General features: G+C 41.8%; 1 protein-coding gene across 1 annotated transcript; it reads right to left on the bottom strand.

Moving 5' to 3' along the window:
- Nucleotides 1-3997: 3997 nt before the first annotated feature.
- LOC139654486 (Y+L amino acid transporter 2-like) lies at nucleotides 3998-22919 on the bottom strand. Its single transcript, XM_071531566.1, has 12 exons — nucleotides 22844-22919; nucleotides 17308-17714; nucleotides 16816-16991; nucleotides 15722-15864; nucleotides 13556-13681; nucleotides 12362-12506; nucleotides 11053-11176; nucleotides 8940-9043; nucleotides 8689-8785; nucleotides 8396-8545; nucleotides 7723-7906; nucleotides 3998-7384 (listed from the first exon to the last, which is right to left on the bottom strand). The coding sequence occupies exons 2-12, from the start codon at nucleotides 17458-17460 to the stop codon at nucleotides 7290-7292; spliced, it is 1497 nt and encodes a 498-aa protein (XP_071387667.1). The 5' UTR covers nucleotides 17461-17714; nucleotides 22844-22919; the 3' UTR covers nucleotides 3998-7289.
- Between the last annotated feature and the right edge of the window lie 328 nt (nucleotides 22920-23247).

Below are 23247 nucleotides of genomic sequence, written 5' to 3'. Positions count from 1 at the left end.
CTTCATGTTGCTAAATCATTTTCAGTATCTATTTTCAAATCTGTCCCAATATGACTATTAGAACCGCATCAATACTAGCTGGCCCAGGTATCTGTAGTGATGTCACACATCTGCTTTAATTTTGAAAATCTGCTAACGCAACATGAACCACCACAGTGACAGCCTGATAATATTATTTATTCCTTGTCCATGGCTGCATTTTTCAAGAAGTTTCCTCCTAATTCTTCCATTAGCTCTAGCGAGAGCAGAGAGGAATGCCTGAAGGCCGGAGGTGAGTTCAGGAGCTCGTATAGAAGTACTGTGTGTGCGCAATAAAAGAAAATGTTCAGCTAAAGTGAAATACCATTAATAATGCACTATCCTTGAGTGCAGTGCAGCACAAAATACCTTTAGTTTCTTTTCAGTTTCACCTTGATTTCACAGAACTTCCAGCTAAAATTACATAAAATGTGTTTTCTCATTAGCAAATTATTGATTCCTTTATTCCTTCACCAAATGTACAGCTCAACTGAATCTCCTGGGAGTTATCAGAAGCCACCTGCAAAACTGAACGGGGTTTCAGTGCCTTCATTAAACAGCATTGATCAAACAGTCATGCAAAGCAGGCAAATTGAATTCTTACACGGGATGCGCTCCTTAAAAGCATCAGCATTTTCAGTCTTTTCCCTGTCATAAACACCCAGTAAGACAACATCCCAACCGCTACCACAAGCCTGCAAGAACCTAATGCTGAGTACTCAATTAGTACTCAATTAGCTAGGCCATCACACACACACACACACATGCACACACACACACAGACAAGCAACCACACACAGCAGCACATGCATACACACAGTCTTTCTGTCTCTCTCTCTCCTCAATACTGCTTGGGAGAGAAACCTCATCAAGCAGCACTGCTCAATAAGCAGAAGACGCTCATAAAGGATGTGGCAGAGGACAACACTCTGCACTTTGCTCAAGACAGAAGTTGTAGCGCTAAAGCTTTTTGCTGTTGGTTCAGCAGTGTTCAGACAATGGCAGCCATTGTAAAGTGAGTTTTGATCAATAAATACTTAGCTGCTGATGTACATTTGTGGTAATGCACATACAGTGCACACGTATGTGCGTTGTGTGTGTCCATCAGACTCTGTCAATAACAACCTTAAAAGGGAATGTGAGATATGTGCACAGAGGTCATCAGGGTTTGTAAGCATCTCCAAATCATGTCTACATCGCTCTCACCTCTCAACTACTGAACGCATCTTATGCAAGCAGGGCGGTTGGTTGCCTAGTCCAGATCCAAATAAAACACTACTACACAACATCCAGTAGAATAGAGTGCTGTAATCCATTCTCTCTACAATCTGATCCTCCACAATGAACACAGATGCTGTTTCAATTAAACATTCACTGATCAAGTCTGATCAGATAGACTCCTGCAGTGTCGGTTGACCACCATTCTTATTGTGTGTGCGAGCAAAATCTTGTTGCTGATCGTAGTTTTTGACAGACTGCAAGTTAACGTGTAAGAGTGAGTTTTTTATTCCTGAATTGACTCGGTTATAAGAACAAGAGGTGGTGAATCCTAATCCTATTCATTTTATGTGGTGTTTTGAGACGCCTGGCCAGGTAGAATGGCCACTAATCAGGTCTGTTGTGTGGTTTGCAAAAGGTTTGGTAAAAGGATGAGTCAAGATTTTATTATTATTTAATAACACACGCAGACGGGAACCACTGGAGAGAGAGTCCATGTTATGAGGCTGCAGGTCGAATCTCCTGATGCATAATATTCTACTCCCAGACTAACAGCATTTCCTAAAACTCATAACGCTCCAACAATCTTATCTCAGACCCGATCCACTGTGGGGGAACTGCCTGGTGGGAAGACAACCACTCACAAACATATATTACTATTATATAACACAGAACCAGGAGGACAGTTCAAATACATTCACACACACATACACAAAATCTGAGAGTGCTGAGAGAGCACAGAATGTGTGAATTACTCCGCAACAGAGCGGATAAGGGCTTTCTCAGAGCAGCAACAGTATACAGTCTGTAGGAGTGGCAGCATTTCACTTGACAAGCCAGTGGTGACTTCACTGGGGAGCATCTCAGGTTCACAGGAGGCACTTGCACAATTAAAAACCGACCCAAAAGCCATTCAGAGATGTTTCGAAGGGAACACAAACATACAGTATGGACACAGGCACACAAAAGCATCATAAAAACTAATCGAGAATACAATACTTGAATACGCAAATTCACAGAAGTCTTCATTATCAAAGTAGCCTCAACAAAAACAGGCAGTCAAAAATGGACAGACAGAGAACGAAAACAAATTCAAACTCTAGCATACATCCACCCATCCCCTCATTCTCATGCACAGACAGTCCCACCACTCACGGTTGAACTCCCTCCGGCGGACATGGGGCCTCCAGGGTCGATTCCGTATCCAGTTCAGGCGTCGAGGCAGCTCCATGCTGCCAAGCAGGTGCCAGTGTGTGTCGACCACTCACCCATCAACGGGCAGCACCCCAGTACCTCCACCCATGTCATCCCCAAGACAGATCCTCCTTCCTGGGCATCGATGGTGCCTGGTACCCACCTAGCAACCTAGACCTTGTAAAACTAACAAGTCACTTTGGCTACAACCTGCCCTCCAGTCTCCTGCAGTGTGCTGATACAGTAGCTGTTGTGGCTCTCGCCTCGTTTCCCCTCCCCTGCTTTATCTTTTATGCATGAGTCAGTGGAACCCAACTCCCCGGGTTCTGGGGAGGGACGGAGGCAGAAGCGAGTCAGGCCTCTCCTCAGGACAGAGCACCTATCGACAGGCAGCATCTGAAACGAAGAGTGCACACCCTGCTGAAACGTGATGCCTCTGCATCGAGCCCCCAGGGAGGCAAGGTGGACGGACAGAAGGCGGGCCTTGGCCAGTCGGCTAAGAAGGCTAGAAACTAGACCGTCAGTCACAGAGCCGAGACATAGACAGTTTCTCTCATATACCCAGAAATGCCTAGAGTCCATATAATTGTTTGTGAAAGCCCTCCATCCACAAACAATAAAAACTTTGAGATCAGTTCATCTTGGGCATTTCCAAATTCCCCCTTTTCCTACATCATCCACTACTCAATGAAAAGTTGCAATAGGCTCCACTAAAAGAGTTTTATAGCCTATCTACACTTGGAGCACATTGCCCTCTAAGAGCGCTGCCAAATCTCTGATTCACTACCACCATGAATGTTCGATTCATGATAACTATGACTTGGAACACTGATCTTTCCAACGCAATCTTGCTGCAAATCAGCCACAAGCCATGAGGTAGATATGGATGTGAAACCATGAAAAACATCATAGACAATCATGTACCTGCACGCAGTTATCTGAGCCTCAGAGGGGTCAAGGAAGAAGGGAAATGTGGGGAGTACTGCATTCATCATCGTGGAGGCTGACTGGACCACTAAGGCCCTTGTTGATATAGGAATGTCATAGTAATGTACTAAGTTGACTTTTTTCTGAATCCAGCATAACACTCCATCTTAGCTGTTTTCAGCATTCAAGCTGCTGCAAGAGCTCCATATACTGTCAACTTTATTTTTTGCACACCACGTCTGTTTAATTTAATTCAGTGGTACAAAAAGTGCATCAGCAAATGGAGAGGTGTGTAGTCTTATGTAACATCAATATAGTAGCCAGCCTTATGAAACATCGGAGGCAGGGGAATAAGTCTAATATCAGTCTGTTATCATAATGCATTAGAGTAGCCAACAAATGCTTCTGGCCTACAGCTCCAATGCAACAAAAAACAGAAACTGCAGATAAAGGAACTTTATAGAACATGCAAAACTCCATGATCAATGATAAATCAGCCTGATGGGAGATTGAGAAGATTTCATTATGAGAGCATGACCTCTAGTGGCAGCTAGCCGGGCACTGCAACCAGAAATTCAAGACACTTGTGTTCCCATTTTAGGTAGAGGACAGAGCATAAGACCAGTCAAAGTCATTTGGATGTTGACATTGCACATACCTGCCTTTATTCAAATAAAACACACTCAGCACACTCTTCCATTGGTCTGGGCAAACAGAAATCTCCTTGCACTGAAAATATCTATTGCCATTTGGTTTGTCCATGTCCAAAATATAATAAATAAAAACAGTGAACAATGCAAGCCACACATGATTGCTAGACTCCAATTCAACAAATACATAACATGACTTTTCAAAAACCCCACAGTGACTACAACCCAACCAGAAAACATACATTTGGTACAATGAACCACACCAAATATACTGTATACCACTGATGTTCTGCTTTTTAGGAATGACAAAACATAACATGACAATGTTATAAGGAAATGGAATGAAGATGTTCCTGTTTGAAATCTGTTTACTACATAGTGTCTTGCTTACCGTAGAGAAGAGGTTTTCCTTGGCAACAATACACTAACAAGACTAGAGTCTATTGATGACATTTTGATCCCAGAGAAAGCAACAGACATATGAAGAACATCTGCTTCTTTTGCTGGTGTTGTGGGCATGTTAGCGCCAAAATCATCACAATGCTAAATATGGATATCGATATATGGCTCAAATACATACAGCTGACAGTCAACTGACCCCAACTACGACATCTGGACAGTAAAGCCACTTCAAATGGAAAACAAATCTTAGCATTCTGGTGAGCCATTGAAAAACATTAGGCATACTCCAGCAACATGTGGTACAATATGATTGTGCTCATCTACTGTACTGTACACAAAAGCTGCATCACAATATCAAAAATAGGTCGGGTCTTGGGCGGACCACATTTACAGAAGGCACATATACAGTAAGAACCACAGTACATACATAGTTCATACACCATTTAAGTTTGATTTGTTTTTGATCCGTCATCTCAAATAGAGACCTATGATTCCATATATTTAGGCTGGATGGACAGTAAACGTTTCAATTGATCTGCAGTTGTAGTTAAACAACAGCTATGATTTTCCCATTATGAAGCCGATACACTATGACAGTAAAAACACGACACAGCTACACAACATTCTGTGACTAGAAAGATGGTAAAACTATCAGCTGGATTAAGACCTTGAGCTATGCATTGTGAATAAAAGTTGGTGATAATGTGGTTTTTTTTTTATCTCTGGTAGAAACTCTTAAGACGAGACGGTAAAAAAATATACATAATAAATACACATACAAAGCAGTGAGGATGATCCTCTGAGCTTCGCGTCCATTTAGACCGCAGTTGGAGGAAAAAAAAAAAAAAAAATGAATACGATCCCACATGCACATTTGCTATATAACCCATTAACAATCAGAGAAGCATACATTAATTCAAACATTTAAAAGCTTTTGGACGTTCATAGCACTGTTTAACTATACTTCTACGATACAGATAATGGCTCTGACTAGTTTGGATGTGTTTGTAAATGGCTATGAAAGGAGAGTAAGATAACATTGCAAATGGAAAAATGACAATAACAGCATAAACAAAAGCATAACACACAATGCAACACAAGCTTTGGATGGCATCTTGAATGTCACTTGAGAGTTTTTTATAGCTTGTCCCTGAATGGCAATTATGTTCTTTGACAAAGTGAACATTACATAGCTACCACTAGGAGGTGCATAGAAATCAAATATGGCCCAGAAGCTGCAATCAAAGGTTTGGTTGAGAGTGAAAATTGCACTGTAGAAGGATCAGGCATTCCTTAGGTGGAATGGAAGGTGGATACACATGGTAAAGGACTTAACATTAAGGATAATGTTCATAGTAGGATTACCCTAAAATAAAACCATACAGAGAGCCACATGACACAAGGCGGAACCCAAAGTCCATCAACAAGCTCAAGATTAACATTTCATACAAACAAACTGAATGAAACAACAGCACCTTTGAAAGTAATCTCTTCCCCCTACTTGTTAAACAAGATGTTCATTAGAAAAACCTCCACACCTGTTTTTTGGTCCTTTTTAGAGCTTTAGAAATTATCCTCTGCTTCTGCTTTCTGTGTTTCAGTACAGACTAGTCAGACTTTGTGTATCAAGCACACATCCTGGATCAGGATCCTGACATTTTTAGGTGCAGCATTACATTCCTGATCATAAGTTGACCTGTTTTTTTTACAACTCAAACTTCACTATGGTGCAAGTCGGCGAGGCAACTGGAACTAAAATGCACAACCGAACTGGCATCCAAAATGTAACTACAACTGACAAGAGATCAGCTGTCCGTTGAGGACGGTACCAGCACTAGAAAGGAATAAAGCTTTCAGCAAACAAAGGCAGGATCATAACGGAACAGAAAAGGGAAGGTGATTCAAAATGTCCCTTACAACAGAACATTGTTTTGAACATTGTTTGGACTCACTGTCTGGCTGCCATGCCCACACAGTTGATTTTAACTCTATTACTTACATGCTCATAACTATGCCACAATTATCAGCATATTAATCTATTGGCAAATTACTTGTTTAATTCCAATGCAAATCCCTCAAACCCATTATACATAGGCACTGTGAAGATGAGGATTGTGCCTTTCAGCATTTTGTTTGAATAAATCCAGCCCTTTTTGTTTGCACTACACATTCACCGGAGCTAGGGCTACGAACATTGTCATGATGCAACTCATATCTAGCATATAAGGCAAGTGAAAACTGGATCAATTTAACATCACCTGTAAATTTGTTTTAACCAGCTCCATTTTGTGTATAAGGTGCTGTGTGCATGCTTTTGAACTGCTGGGGGCCAGAAAGACAAGCTGTGCCACGACATCTTTGCTGACTCAACTCTTTCTAGGCCAGGTTATTTTCCATGTCTTGCAGAGTTGTCCTATGGCATTTGTTCTGTGTGTGTGAGAGTGTGTGTGTGTGTGAGTGAGTGTGAGTGTGTGAGAGAGAGAGATGCAGCACAAGGGCATGTGTATAGGGAGCTGCACAACCAGCACTGCATTGTGTACAAACATGTCAATGTGCACAGGTGAGAGTCCCACAGCACGTGGATGTGGACAGTCTCAGTACCAAGTTTATTTGTACAGTGCAACATGTTAGAGGTCTATTATATACAAAATTATAAATTCCTTCTGTTTGAGTAAAATCCTGCTCCATAAAGCTGATGTATGAAAGAGGTGAAGGAGAGTGCTGTGGAGATGGGTGTGTTTAGCTCATCTCTCCTCCTTTCTTCCTGCTATTAATGTTTACTAGTCCAAAGTCTGTATCTCCCAACCTCCTCCATCTCTCCACTCTTCCTCCCATGCCAACATCCATACAGTACTTCACCCCAAGCGCTATGTTCGTCCATCATTCGATCTTTCCGGGGTCTACGTCGTCCAGGTCAATATCAGGCGAGGCCACACAGCACATGCACAATTTCTGCGTGTTCAGAGAGATCAGATCTGCAATGACAGGAAAACAGAAACAAGAAAAATGAACGGCTGAGCTCAAGGCAACTTCTTGGAAACAGGAGAAAATACTGTAAACTGATATTTTGAACAGATATAATTCCAGACAAATCAGCCCAAGGCATTACTGGTTAGAAAACTTTAGCATTAGGTTAATAGTATTAGGAGGGGTTATTCCCCAAGTACACTATAGAACCCTACACATGTGGACTGTATTTGAACTTTGAAGCACTAATCTCAATATCGCTTTAGCTCTTAACAGCACAAAGAAATAGATTTTTTACATGTGCTTGTGGCAACTGGTCTAGGCAGCGTCAGTTCAGGCCTCTTACCGAGCATCTTGGCGAGGCAGGCTGGTCTGGAGCTGGGCGGCAGGTGGACACATATGTAGTAGACGGGCGCTCCGGACAGCGCCACGGCGATGCCCACCAGAGAGTTGACGGTGTCGCTGTAGAGGGGCACCACCACTAGGAACAGGGAGCACAGGCAGTAGACCACTGGGAAGAATAATGATAACTGGAGGGAGGGGGGGTGGAGAGAGGAAAGGCAGAGGAAGATGATGAAAATATGAAGGGAAGTGAAAAGTGGGGAAGGGAAGTTGTAACTGAAGTTTATCATGTCGGATAATACAAAAGCAAACTCAACTTTACAACATTGTATTTTTCACCTACAATGAGATCTCTATCTATATTATGTGTGTAACCCATAAACCCCACCGGACTCTTCATATCTTATCAGTTTCTCTCCAGCCTTGTCATATTACCACATCGCTCTGACAGTTAAATTGTGGGTCAGCTTTCCCTTAAATTACTTACCTTATTATGCAGTAAAACATCATTTCTTACTAGACCTAAGACTGACATAACGTGAGGGTTATTTCTCCTTACTAATGGCAGGAGGGGTCAGGCCTGTATTAATGGTGCGACTGATGGGTTACTAAATGTAATCTAAAGTCCTAAATGCTTAAAGGTGCATGTCAACGCTCATGCTAGATTCATTTGCTACCTTGACAGGTCGGTGCAGGTCAGGAGCCTTGATGCGCAGGTAGATCTGGCTGGCGATGGACAGGCCGATGAACAACCAGTAGTTGAAACTGAAGTAGTTGATGAGCTGGAAAACGTCACGCACGCACAGGTAGATCAGAGACATGGTGCCCTGGGAAGGAAAGAGCAAACACACACAAAACTACATTTAGAATGGCAGCAAATATGTTTGAGGAACACAGGCGTCGAGGGGCGACCAGAATGAACAAACACACAGGGCAGAATCCAGCACCCACTGCAATATGTGATACTAACATTGAAAAGCAGGGCAGGGATGGGGGTGTAGCGCTGAATGTGGATCATACACAGGACATTGGGTAGGTGGCCTTCTCTGGAACCAACAAAGAACAACCTGGGGGAGAAAAACAACGGCGGGACGGTGAGAGAAGTCACTCATTCAAAACATTATGGGAATAAATGGGGTTTTGTAGAACAGCCTGGTGGATCTGCAACAGAGAAAACTGAAATGGATCATAGCCTAGCTTCAGGTGCGTGTGTTTACTGACCTGGAGGCAGCGATGATGGAGGAGTTGAGGCCTCCGTAGCAGGAGATGGCCACAGACAGCGGGATCAGCCAGCGAGCCCAGCCCAGCACCTCATCTGCAAACGTCTGAGGAAACATTCAGGAGAAGAGAGGCTCACCACTCATATTCGTTTTTAGACAAGATCAGCGGTTCTCCACATCCTCCCCCTATGTTGTCCCAACTACAAAGCGAATGTTTTGGCTACCGCACCTGCCAACACTCTTGTTCCTTTTTCAACTCTTGCTCCTGCTGTACATCTGTGATTTAACTTCTCTCATTAATCTTACTATTTGTGAATAATTCATGTTTATAGTTACAGTCTACGAGCTATGCTTCACTGATGGCATCGTCTATTCTAGCTGAAGGCATGATATGGAATAACAAAATGCATAAATAAGGTCAGTCCACCCACAAAAAAGAAATAATCGTGCTATGGGCAGCCCAGTGGGCTACTATAAATCATAGTGGTGTGTGTGTGTGTGTGTGTGAGAGTGCGTGTAAGTGTGTGTGTATGCAACAGAGTGTGTGCTTCTTGTTATGGAAAATCTCCCATATTTTCAGCATTGAATGTCAGCAGGTATAGCTTTGCAGCAAAGAGGATTGGGAACATGTTGCGCTGCTGCACCATATCAGGGACTCCGGGTGCCTGGCTGAATAAAACGTAAGGGAAATCGAAAGTAGAAGTAGAAAGTAGGACTGAAAGATATTATTAAAAAAAATCGAATTGTGATTATTTGACAGAATATTGCAATTGCGATTTAAACTGCGATTCATATGATCATATGTTTTTCTTGTCAGAAATTTTTTACAACTTTAAAATTGTTTAAAGAAAAGTGATTTTGTTAAAAAATAAAAATAGATGTCAGTGTGCAGGATTTACTGAGTATGATGAAAGGTTTTGATTCATGGACCAGACATTACCCGGAGCTCTAAATTATCTTGTTTAAAAATCCAGTTTGGACGCTCCTCTCCTTAATCACAGCCTCTGCGATTTGGAAATTGCAGAAGTTCATATTGTGATTAAATTTTTTTTTTCCGATTAACTGTTCAGCTCTGATAGAAAGTGGATTTTGTTACGAAGAATGCAATATAACAAGATGTCACACTGACGCCAAATGACATTCTTGAAATATCTCAGTCTTGGAAATAAACACCAATAATTGCCGCATCTTGTTCTAATTCGAAGGAACAGCCAGCCGATGGCATGTTGACAGTTGGAGCTTCAGTAAACCGCCAGGCTGAATCCTCTTCTAATAAACGATGGCCTATCAAATACCATTGTCAACAAGCCTGAGCACAACCCTCCCTCCTCGCATGCCCTAATTACATCATCAATGTCCCAGTGTTCCTGGGCGGGGCGCTAACCTCTTTAGCTAACTGAGGTTCCTGTCATCATCCTGACTCCTACCGTCACAAGGGAACCACAAGGGAGTGCTACACCATAGACACTGGTGCCAGAGGCCGCCAGCCAGACTGGAGAGATGACAGCAGAACACAGGAAGGGGAGATCAAAAGACGCCGCTCTATGAGGCTGAGCAGATGCTGTCAATTTGGATTGGTCTTGTGATGTACTAATAAGGTTTATGAATGGACATTAGTATGTGTGTTTTGGTCGGCTCCTGCTGTCCCTAGCGTACAAGTGAGTGTATTAGGGATGGGACGATATGCTTTTCTCACGATAAGATACGGGCTTCGCGATTCGCTACAACCATGATACGATGTAATAAGTAAAAGTTCAATGACAACAAAGTCTGACTGTGCAGAATTATGTTTATTTCTGACACCCAAATCTTTCTAGCAATGGCACTGGCTTGCTAGAATGCCACAACAATTTAAAAATGTCATTACAAAGAGCATATAATAGAATTTTTATGGAGAGCTAGTGAGATTGTGATGGGCAAGCCGTCTCATTTGTGATTACTGCAGCAGAATAAAATGGAGCTAATATCGTGATTAATTTTTCTGACCCACGATATGAATTGTCACATTTTTGTACTGCGATATATTCAATTTCGATATATTGTCACATCCCTAGTGTGTATGTGTGAGCAGTGCTTTTAGTTTGGAAATGAGTGCTGCTGAAGCCCACACTCACCACGGCGACGGCTTCACTGCTGAGCACGGTGTCTGCATCCATGACGACGTAGTAAGCTATGTTGGTCAGGATGTAGATCACTGTGACGATGGGCATGGAAATGGCGATGGACAAGGGCAGATTCCTACAATGGAAAGTGAAATAAGTGGTTTTCAGTGATCCAAGTCTCACATTATTAACCATCCTGCACTTTTCCTTTTGGAAGAATAGTAAGGCTGTGGAGAAAAAATAAATACCATAGGTTCTTCTTGTTTAATCAAAATCCACCTCCAGATGCTCTTACACTGTCACTGACAAATGTTCCTTTTTGTCATATCCACTGTCTCTCAACCTGCCTCGTCTACTTCAGTTAGTGATTTCATAGATTTAACAGATTGACTTTCAACAAGCCCCAGAGAACGGGCCTGGACTTGTTGTGCTCAGCTGGGTTTTACATATAGGTAGAGAGTGAAAATGCTAGCTAGCACCAGTAAAAGTAAGAGGTCTATTGAGGCTACTGTGGGTGTCTTCCTCTTCCATGATGGATTTCTCACTGTGTGATTGTTGGTGTCATATCAGTCACAAAATGGTCAGTCTAGAAAAAAGCCATTACTATTTGATTCTAAAGGACTGACACCAAAACCTGCATTTACTGTTGACGTTTTCCATTGTTTCTCCTGTCTGTTATTTGCGTAAAAAAGAAAAATACATCACCGAACAACAAGAATACAGTATCCTTCTCATAAGTCAACAAGAGGCTGTACAAGACATTTTTGTCTCAAAGGAACATAATCTTTGCATATATTACATGCAGTTTCATCTGAAACCCGTCTGCAACACATTTCAATGAGACCTCAGTGAGGCTAAAACCGGTTTCATCCTGTCAAAGGTTACATTTCAGCCGGGGCTGCTGATTCTGAAGGACTGACACCAAAACCTGCAATTACTCTTACATTTTACATTGTTTTTCCTGTCTGTTATTTGTGTAAATAAGAAAAATACATGACCAAACAACAAAAATGAACCCACAAAGGCAAGATACATCACCAATAGCCATTTTAAACAGTATTAAAGTGTTTTAGGGTGGATTTTTATTTTAAACATACCATCTAATCTTTTCCCTGTGTTCATAAATTGATCAAATTCCAATAGTGCTTTTCCTTACTTTACAATACCAACAAAATGGCACTGTGGTAAAAAACAGAATGAAATCCTAAATATCAAGTTATTCCTTAAATATCAAGTTATTCCTCAAAGGTGCCTTGTGTAGTTAAGTCAAGCATGACATCAAGCCTATTGTGAAAACTTTCTGAAGTGGCAGGCTTTGTACCTCTCTGGGTTCTTGATCTCCTCAGTGATGAAGTTGAGCGTGTCCCAGCCGGAGTAGGAGTAGAGGGCAGAGTAGAGGGCCAGGGCCATGTCACCGGGGTTCAACTTGGAACCTTTGAATGAGTCCTCAAAGTTCTGGTTGTGACCTACACACACACACACACACACACATATTTATATATAATTTTTTTTTAAAAAGGAACCATTTACAACTTTTCAGAAAGAAGACAGCAGAAGAGTTACAGAAGAGAACAAGGGTGGATAAGAGACCAGAGTTGCTATGAGAACCCAAGCAGACAAATTCTACAATGTAGAATCAGTTTTTTGTTGTTTTTTTTATTTAGAAAATTAGCCTAGTTCAAAAATAATTCCACATGTAGTAATTCTTCCAAAATAACAGATGTTCAGTTTACTCACAGACTTTAGGCTGCTGTAGTTATATGTAATTTGTTTTATTAATAAGTCAGTCAGTCAGTGAATCAGTCCGTCTGTCACAGGGTTTCTAGCGCACAACTGGGCTTTATAGTCCTACTTGCAGTGTTAAACAAACAAATCCCCAGCATCCAAATCAATTTGAAGGACAGCAGTAATCTTTAACCGCACAGCAAGGGAATAAACTAACTCAGACTAAACTGCGGATATACAGTACAGTGTTTTTTTGATCAGATCAGGGGATGCAACGCCGTCTGCTCCTCACCCAACTGTGGCTGTTGTGAATGAACAGAGGATGGGCAGCGGGAGCCGCTGTGAGGTGAAGTGAGGTGAAGGTGTGAATGTGTGTAATAGGCTAGTTTGATTTTATGGAGGGTAAGTTTAGTGCGACTTGGTGAAAACCTGGTGAAACAACCTGCATGCCCACACATGCACAGACCCACAAAACAACCCACAGACCCACAAACAACCCACACTCTTAAAGTGGAACAATCTCCCACACAACAGAACAGAAGTAACCAGCTTCTCGCATGTATTGAAGATACCTCAAATAGTTTATTTTACACTTTCGGAAAAGCTCCGGACCCGGACTAGTAAGACTAAATGTTTGTCTTGAGCGAGCTAAAAAAATACTTGCCACTGACAAGTGGGCCCCGAACAAACAGAAAGAGATTTCATCATGTGGGGACCAAAAAAATAAAAATAAAATAAATTCAAATTTCTGAAATGGCTTAAAGAAGGGTGGAAGACGAGGTGCTCCTACCTTGTCCCAGCTTAACCAGGCCGGCGATGATGATGACGATGAGAGCCAGGACCTTGGCTACGGTGGAGACGACCTGGAGAATGGCCCCCCATTTCACTTTCATACAGTTCACACAGGTCAACAGACCTGATGGAGAGGGGAGAAAAGAAAGTGGTGAACCAATATGAAAGAGAGAGGGAATGATGGAGACAAGCGGGGAGGAGTGGATAAGCAGGTATTAAATTACAGCACTAAATATAGACATTTCACTTGAAATACTTTGCTATTCCAACTAGACTGGCTGAACATGTCTGGTCCATCTGGTCCATGTCTGGTGGTAAGCTAAGGCCAACTGTCTGCTGAGGGGCTTCAGATAAACAAACCTGTAAGCACAGCACAGACTGACAGAGGCAACACACAAGCAAGGCTTCAGACCAGTGGCTGGAATTGTTGTAGCAGGTCTCGTTTTATTAGTGCATTTGTTTTACATAATTTTACATAATTTTACATAATTAACAAATTAAAACAGAAAAAACATTTTTTTTTTAACTGTATGGACAGGTGTGTGCGTGTCAGAGAGGTTACAGACAGAAAACTTTCAGCACTCTGGTTCCTCAGAAAGCGTCCACATTTTAGTCTGCATTTGATTTTGTGACTTGTCTGTTTTATTTTGCTGCCTTTGTGAAGCACTTTGTAATGTGGATTTTGAAAAGTGCTCTATAAATAAAGATTATCATTATTATTATTATTATAAAGAGTAAAGGGACAGTCAAAGGCATACATTCAAGGCACAAAACAAGTAGGCCTATGTCTACTTATAAATGCACTGTACTACATGGGTTTTGCTAATTGTTATGAGCAATGCCAGTAATGCTATCTAACTAAATGCAGCATGCATAAAATCACCAGTACCATGCATACCACTGCTTCCGCTTGCGATAACTACACGGACCGTTTGACTCAAGCAATAAAAAGCATGCTCTCCATTACATGACTCTCCACATATATATGGCTTGTCAACATTGGCTTTCCCTTGCAGCTAACCTCTCAGCCCTCCTACCTCCTTCCTCAAATGTTCTGCCAACAGTCTGCCAAGTGTAAACATTGATTTAACAGGTGTTTCACAGGAGGGTGAACGCAAATTCACAACTGCTCGGAGAAAACCTCCTCTTCCATAAAGCTGTCACCGTAAACACAGTGACAAAAGCGCAAATTGCAAGACAAAAAGCAATTCAGCAACTCATACCACAGTGACAAGGTAACACTAGAATAACTCTGAATTAATGCTGAACCATTTTATTTAAACCTGTGGCTTTCATGACACCAGCCAGTCAGCATTAGCTATACTGTTATGGCATTTACAGCTTGAGTTTAGTAAACATGCACTAGACAGTCAACAAGCAACATACTAGAAAGACAAGAATACAGTATCCTTCTCATACGTCAACAAGAGGCTGTACAAGACATTTTTGTCTCAAAGGTACATAATCTGTGCATATATTACATGCAGTTTCATCTGAAACCCGTCTGCTACACATTTCAACGAGACCTCAGCGAGGCTAAAACCGCTTTCATCCCATCGTGTCAAAGGTTACATTTAGGTACACATTACCAAACTGAAAAGGTTGCATTCTGCTGCTGCTGTATGTGTTGCCTTGTGCTTTTCACGTCTCCAGTTGCTGACACCAATTACATGGCAACTTTAGTCCCCGAGCAGCAAGTTCATCTAAAGATGAACGAGTCTTTTTGTACAGAGGTGACTTGAGATTTGGTAAGGGATTTGATTATGCCCCAGCTCACAGAAACCCCTTGGCAATAATGGATATGATTCAGGATATGAGATACAAAGCCAGAAATAATACAAAGGCCTTTCAAACACATGCAAATATGGAAAATGGATAGTGGTGGAAATTACAGCTAATGCTAGTAGAAAGAGCAAAAGGAGCTTGTTCTGGATTCTACCGTGACTCGCTGCTGAGACTTTGATGGAGCTGATCAAAAAGGGCAACCTTTGGTTATGATTTGAAAAAAAAAAAAAAGATTAAAAACTTAAGTTCTATTACAATTAGCTGGTCAATTGCAACCCCACCCATTTGTCCACCCATGTCCTTTTCACCACTAATGTAAAAGCACAGACATCAGGTAAAGCAGAGCAGAGAAGTGTGTTCAATAGAGGGAGAAACTTACATATGATGGCGGCAGCGATGAGGCGGACGGCGTCATAGGGGGCAGAGCAGGTGGGGTAGAAGGGCTGGACCAGGTAGCTGGAGAAGGTCAGAGCTATCACCGCCTGACAGGCCGGCTCCACAATCATCAACGATGTCCACAGTCTACAATGGAATGGATCAGTAATCACTGACATGTACGCACCTAATTTCTCCTCTCTCCACACACCATACATTAACAGTTATGGGGAGGCACCCTTCTTTTGTTTCTCATGACTGAGATTTCTTAGACAATGTGAATATTCTACTAATCCCTCTGCTCAAAGCGCTACAAGAAGCAGTAAATTACATTAAATGAAGGAATTTTGTCTTTATTGGACAAAGTAGAGGGAGTCAGGAAAGACTGGGAGAGAGTGGGGAATGACATGTGACATCCAGAACGTTGCAGTTACATGGTATGAAGCCAACGAAGCCACCAGGATGCCTATTACTACTGCTTGTGTTTACAATAACTACACAGTCCATTTAAAAAATGCAAAAAAAACATTTTATTAAACTATGCAAGGAATCAATAAACAAATTTTGCATTATATGTGTTCCCCATTCAGGAATATGGGTGTTTTATGGCGCCTCAAAGACACATGCCATAGTAAACAAAAGGCATTTGAGCTGCCTGATGTCCCACCATAATCACCATGATACATTAAATATAACCAGTTATGGTGACAAGGTCAGTAATTAAGCTAATTATTATGGAATAATTAGCAAATATTTCTAGGTCAACATACTTGTCTTCACAAAACACAAGGGTGGTGTTAATATCAACTCTGTATCTTAAAGCATTAAGACGTTAAAGCAGTTTCAAGAAAAACAGTTTTTCCTCATTAATATGCAAATTAATACAGCAAGTTGCTCCAAAGTCTAATGACATCATCTACACTACAGGGGGAACTTGTGGTGTGAGTATGTCGTTTCTGTCATGTATTGTTCTTGAGTTATTGTGTTCACAAGAATGTGTCTCCACAGTCAGACAGACAGAGGGCACCATGACAACATAATGTCCAGCATGCCATGCATCATGGTGGCATGACACAAAAAAACAGCTACAGTACATACCGAATAAAAGCCAAGAAGCCTCCGAAGGACTCCAGGATGTAGGCATAGGAGGCTCCAGACTTGCGGATGGTGGTGCCCAGCTCAGCGTAGCACAACGCCCCAAACACAGAGAACACCCCTCCGATGCCCCAAACCACCAGGGACAGACCGAACGAGCCGGTGTAGAAAAGAACCCCCTGCAGAGAGAGGTGGGAGAGGGGAAAATATAACAGACACAAAGCAAAAACATGCCAGAGACTATGATGATAGCTATAAGCATCAGAGTTAGGCTACACTTACTTCAAACTTAGAAGTAGAATCACTTATTAAACAATCAACTACTTATTTAAAATGTAATAATTCTTGAAAGTTATATTTCAGTAGTATTAGTATTTCAATCAAAAGTAAGTGAGGATGGGGAACCATTTCCAACCTGAAAAGATAGTGGCCTAGAAAATGGCCTTAACATCGGGACACATGTAGTATTCAGCCAAACAGAACAGGCCCTCCTACCTTGGGTGAAACGAAGATGCCGGAGCCGATCATGTTGCCCACGATGAGGCAGACGCCGTGGAGGAGGGAGATCTCCTGCTTCAGACGCACGCCGCTGTCCTGGGACGCCTGCGGCGTGCCTGGGACTTGGGACGACTCGATTGCAGCAACCATACTGGCAGTTTTATGGCCTTAAGCCTCAATCCAGAATAGGTAACAGGGAACCGGATAATAGGATATATTGATTTCTGGCAGCACCAGAAATTGAGAGATTGGGTTAAAGAAATGAAAGATTAAATCTGGACAAAATAAAAAAAAAAGGGGAGTAGACAAAGCAAAATGGAAAAGGAGATGGAAGAGTGGCTAAGGCTATGCTGTCTCAAACAACAGTCATGGTTGTGTGATGAGTGGTCTTCCACTGGGACAATCTGTAAGGAAAACAAGCAACAGTCAGTGTGGGACAAGCCTGCGACAGCAACTTCAGTTTCACATAGCCTAAATTGTAGGTAATATACAAACCAGCCCGACTGAAAAGTCGACTGTTGCACTGGATTAACTGCTGATGTGTGTGAGAAGATCACAGTCACTTTGAAGTTTCAAGTGTCCCGTTGTCTAGTTCAGGTGTTTACATGAGGTCAATAGATGAAAAGATTATTAGGCTATGATAATCTTAATTATCTATTGAGAGGTTAGTAGAATATTAAGGTGCATGGAGCCCAAACTAAGTCACTGTGAGTGCTTAATGTCTGTCTTACACTAAAATAATAAATGAATTCCATAAATGAATAAATGAAACCATTTTAGAGGCGGTGGTTGCCTAAACACAATAATACATGATGGATTAAACATTTTAAGAATTGTTAATAATCATTTAATGATTGTGAATGATGATTAATTTCCTATACATTCACAAATTAATAGTAAATAATGTAGAGTACATTATTCAAGCCTGGGGACTTTCTTTGATTTTGCCTACAACAACAGTGTCACTATTGATGAGGTGGATGTTGTTGCGATCGGAGCATTTTCTTTTTGACTCAACAAAATGTCAACTGGTGTGAACATTATAACTGATTCATAAGCGTGTTCACATGAGAGAAGTGGGGTTTGTAACAAATAGCCAATCACATGCAACATGGACAGATCCAGAGCAGCATGTTTAAGATAAAACAAGATGAAACTATTGATCACCGTAGAGGGAAATTAGGTCATTGCAGCAACAGAACATGATTGGGTTAAGCAGGGGAAAAGATAAGCACACAACTAGAACATAAAAATAGTAGAAAAAAAATAAAACAATACAAGCAATAAAGTAGACTAAATAATTGTGGGTTATGTAAACATGCTGTAGACTGTAAAAGTGAGAATTATGGGAAAGAATTGGATTACTAATGTGTTCTTTTCTGAAGAAGGACCAGCTATTAAAATGAATTGAGCAATACAAAAACATTATCACAGTGAAAAGTAACACTATTGCTGCTACCAAGACTAGAGAGGACTACTGGAGGAAAGTGAGTAAATAAGCTTATCACTGCCGCGTCATCAAAGCACAGCGGTCATACTTTTCACTGATACAATATTGTGTCGTCACACTGAGGCTGTGAGAAGATTCCTGATTCACAGGAATCCTGTGAAATAATTTCAGTGCACTTCATATGCAACAGTAAATTTATTATTAATAACTGTAGTGAAATAATGTAAGCTGCCTGCTATTTGATAGAAGCTCTCTGTTATAGCCAGTGTGGGAAAATGGCCTGGAAATGCTACAAACATTTAGCCTATTGTATCTCTGATCTAATAAATCATCAGGGAAAGAAAACAGGTTCTTTCCTTCCTCCTATCTGTGCAAGTCCACAGGATCCTCTAGGAGTGATGCCATTTTTTCAAGAGAAATGATTGGTGAGAAGGTGGGTTTTTTACAAGTTTGGCTCTGATAGCCTGAACGTAACCTGCTCCGGAGCAGGTTAGGTGAACAGCCTAAGTTACCATGGCGACCACTGCCATGAGACAAAACAGGGTTAGCTCGCCAACCCACTAATAATGTTTTGTGAAACATGTCCCAGGTAAATTCCTGGTGTTTAGCAACTTAATCACACCGCCTAACCTTGTTTGAGTGATAGATCTGGCAACCAATAATTAACGCTCATTCCAATTAGAGCACTAGGCTTGGTAAAATATACTATATATATACTGTATATACACCCACATACTCCTCCCATCCCCCCATGTTTGAATCACAAACATGGAAACAGTGAAACTGCCATGAACCTGGACTACACTCCCAGGTGTTTTAAAGGGAAAATAAAACACCTGGGGCTTGACTAAGACAAATGGCTCAAAGATTATTTTGGCATGTAATCGCTGAGACACCCACCCACCCACATATGCTTAACAATGGAGGACGGCAAGCGAGTGACCGGCATCACAACACATTTCACCTCATTCTCAAGCAAAAATGCAAGTGACAAAAGAGTTTTACTTTCACAGTATTATGCATTGTGATACATTAACTCTTCACTAGATGTAGCCTAGGATATCGGTTGGATCTCTACTCTAATTAGATCTAATAGTGTCAGATTGTACAGCCAATACTGGCTACTATAACAAGGGCATGGGAGGGGTGAGGGCTGTGCCAGACAATTCTTACTGTCAACAGAGGTCACAGATTACTTAATGCCCCTTTACAGCAAAGTGTCAATTGCAAAATGTCCATCTCTGGTAAACAGTTTCAAGAGATGGGACTGTACACGTACACACCCCCTCCAACCCCCTCTATGCCTCATGGTGTAAACAAAGAAACATCGGCGTGGAAGGTCTGTATTCCTTGAGAACTAACTCACTGCAGGTTTCTCCATGGTGAAACAAAGAGAACACAAAGTGAACTTCGTTTCAGTCTTCAAATAACTCTATGGGAGCGACAATTGGAGGATTTCCCATGGCTGAGTTGGTCATGCGCCTTGGTCCAACTTCAAAGGGACCGGGGGCATTTCACAAGCACCATATGCCATCCAACTGCTTACTGAAGTGCTGGATGGTGAGGATTTTAACAGCTGAACTGGTATTTCATGATGAAGGGAAGGTTTGGAGTTTGAATGGGAAGTTGGTGATGGATCTTGGGGAAACCATTACCAGATACACTCAGTGAGGTGAGATGTCCTCATGCTAGCTTACCCCTCACTGGAGGTGCCATAGCTCTAGGCTGCACAACTCTCAAAGACTCATGTTAATATGCACAAGCACAGTAGTAGGAATGGACTAATTTAAGTTAAAACAAACAAGTTGACTGCTTTCTTCAGCATCATCTCAATCTTACAGGTTTTTTCCCCACAGGGAGTATTTGGTAAATACGCCACCACATTGCTCCACTTTCACATGCAATTACAAAGTTAGTGCTCTTTGTATAAAATTCCCCAGTGTCTTGCCACCAAAACCATGCTCAAAAAGGCAGATCCCTTTGTACCTTGTGTTAGTGAGTCACACACAGCCCTTCTAGCCTGAGACTGAATCCCAACAGAACTCTTCTTTGTCTCCCCTGAACTGTACTTATCATGCAGCTTTGCTATTGAAAAACTATTCAGAGAAACCCCCCAGTGTGGAGAAAAGGCAAAGCAGGTGGTGAAGCTTCACCTGTCAAGAGTCCCAACTCCACCTGAACACTTGTGTAAAGCTGTAAATATTTCTGTCTTCCCAAAGGTCATGAAGACTGAAAGGGTATGCCTGAGTGCAGGTGTAGTGTAACCAATCACCCAAGTCAAAATGCTGCGTATAGGAGAAGAATAATCACATAAAAAGTCTGACAAAAGTGTTTGGTGTAGAACAGCCAACCTTGTATGGGAGAATGAGCATGTCTTTCAGTTACTTTGCCCATCACTGGAATCAGGTAATCATAATGGCTCTGGAAAGGGACAAGTGCCAGTTTGTCCAATCACTAGGCCAATTAAATTAGACTTGCATCTGGTCCGCATTTTTTCCTGCCAATAAGGCTGCTGCGCTTTCCATTATGTGCCCCTGGTTTCTGGCACAAAGGATATCTGACTAGAGGAAATTATTCTACTCTAGACCAGTGATTCTCAACCTTTTTCATATCAAGGACCCCTAATTTAGTACCCATTAGGGCCACAGACCCACATTTGACAACATTTTGTCTCTTGGCCCCAAATCTGAGAATATATCTATTGTTAAATATGATTTTGTCCAGAATTCCATGACTGACTGTATTGTAGGTAGAGAGATAACAGCGACACTATGATCAAAATAGTCATTCTTCAACATTCTGTAATTGTGGTAACCTCTTGGAAATTATCCCCTCTGGAACCCCCTCAAGGACCCCTGGTGGTCCCCGGACCCCACAGTGAGAACCACTGCTCTAGACAAGCGCTACAGTAGCTATGTCTATTTAGCCCCATGCTCAAGAAGAAATCTACTGGACGTGTTTATTAGGTTAAACATCAGTACAATAAGTCAGTGGTTCTCAATGTGGGGTCCGGGGACCACAAGGGGTCCTTGAGGGGGTTGCAGGGGGTCCCCAGCAAATTCATGAATTGTTAAACTTCTGCATTATTTCATTTACAAGAAGTTAACACAATTAGAGAATGTAGAAGAATGACTGTTTTGATCATAATTTCCCTGTTATCTCTCTAATACAGACAGTCATGAAATTCTGGACAAAATCATATCTAACAATACAAATATTCTCAAATTTGGGTTCGAGAGACAACATCTCATCAAATGGGGGTCCGTGGCCCTAATGTGGACTAAATTAGGGGTCCTTGATATGAAAAAGGTTGAGAATCACGGCAATAAGTTACTATTAATACTAATGAATACCCGCCTCCCCATACACACGCGCACACACGCACGCACACGTATCGGGGCTGAGAAAAAAAGGCGCTTCTCTCATTTCTACTTTGTGACTTTCAAACCCAAGTCTTCTTCCTGACGTTTAAAAACAGTCAGAGCGCAAAGAGGATGGAGACGTGAAACGTGGAGTCTGTAGCCTACGTTACTTGTACTAGTGGCAAGCGTGCGACCGAAATCTCAGACTTGGCAATGAATTTGGTGACTGTAACTACACGACTCTAGTTAAACAAACCACTCGCTACAGTTATCCCATTTTACACCGAAACCGTCGCCTGCTGTTGATGATTAGCGCCAGATGTGCTACTTGATAATCAAGTTAGCATTAGCGTTAACTTAGATACCCAGAAACTCCAAAAGAGCACAATGAGGGATCAATTAAACCGTCGGTTCCAGTAAACTAACGTTAACATACTAACTTACTGATTACCATCTGAAGCTCCGTGCGCTAGCTTTCCGTTGCAACCTTTAACGTTAGCTAACAACGCTAGCGTTAGCTGAGTTTTAACATACGGATATAACTACATGATGCTGATGATGCTATATGTGGCAGAGCTCGCAGACAAGCTAATGGTTAGCTCGAGTCGAAAGAAATCGCAAAAGTGCCTATTAATTGTTCCCAGCAGTATTTAAAGGCTGGTAACAAGGTGGTCCCCCGCCAGTGTGTATCTATGAAAAGAGAAAACAGAAAAGACACTACCTGCAATGTCGCTTCCTTTTTTCGGTGGAGCAAGCAGTGACACACGTGTGGTTTTTGATCATTGACCCACTCCGGCTAATCCACCAGCAGCAAGCATCTGCAGATAACTCCGCCCCTCACTGTCTGTCTGTCTGTCTGTCTGTCTGATGGATGCCACAGCCTCACGGACGGCATAGGGACACTGCTGGTCACGGTCATCTTAGAACAGCTAAGATGCGTCAATTAATCAATCAATCAAAACTGTATTGTCCCCCAGGTGGAAATATATTTGGCGAGCAGAGCAGACATATCACAACAGCCGCCCACATACAAAAAATATATAGGCCTACACAAACAGGATAAAAGACAAGGATAAAAAGCACTAAACAAAATGCAGTAAAAGACCATGAAGGACAGTAAGATGG

Source organism: Centroberyx affinis, unplaced genomic scaffold, assembly GCF_046629955.1.
Source record: "Centroberyx affinis isolate AG114_WGS23_722 - 3 ecotype Tasmania unplaced genomic scaffold, CSIRO-AGI_Caff_v1 ptg002098l_1, whole genome shotgun sequence".
Taxonomy (NCBI): Eukaryota; Metazoa; Chordata; class Actinopteri; order Beryciformes; family Berycidae; genus Centroberyx; species Centroberyx affinis.
The sequence above is the reverse complement of the archived record's forward strand: the minus strand, read 5'-3'. Positions and strand labels throughout refer to the sequence as shown.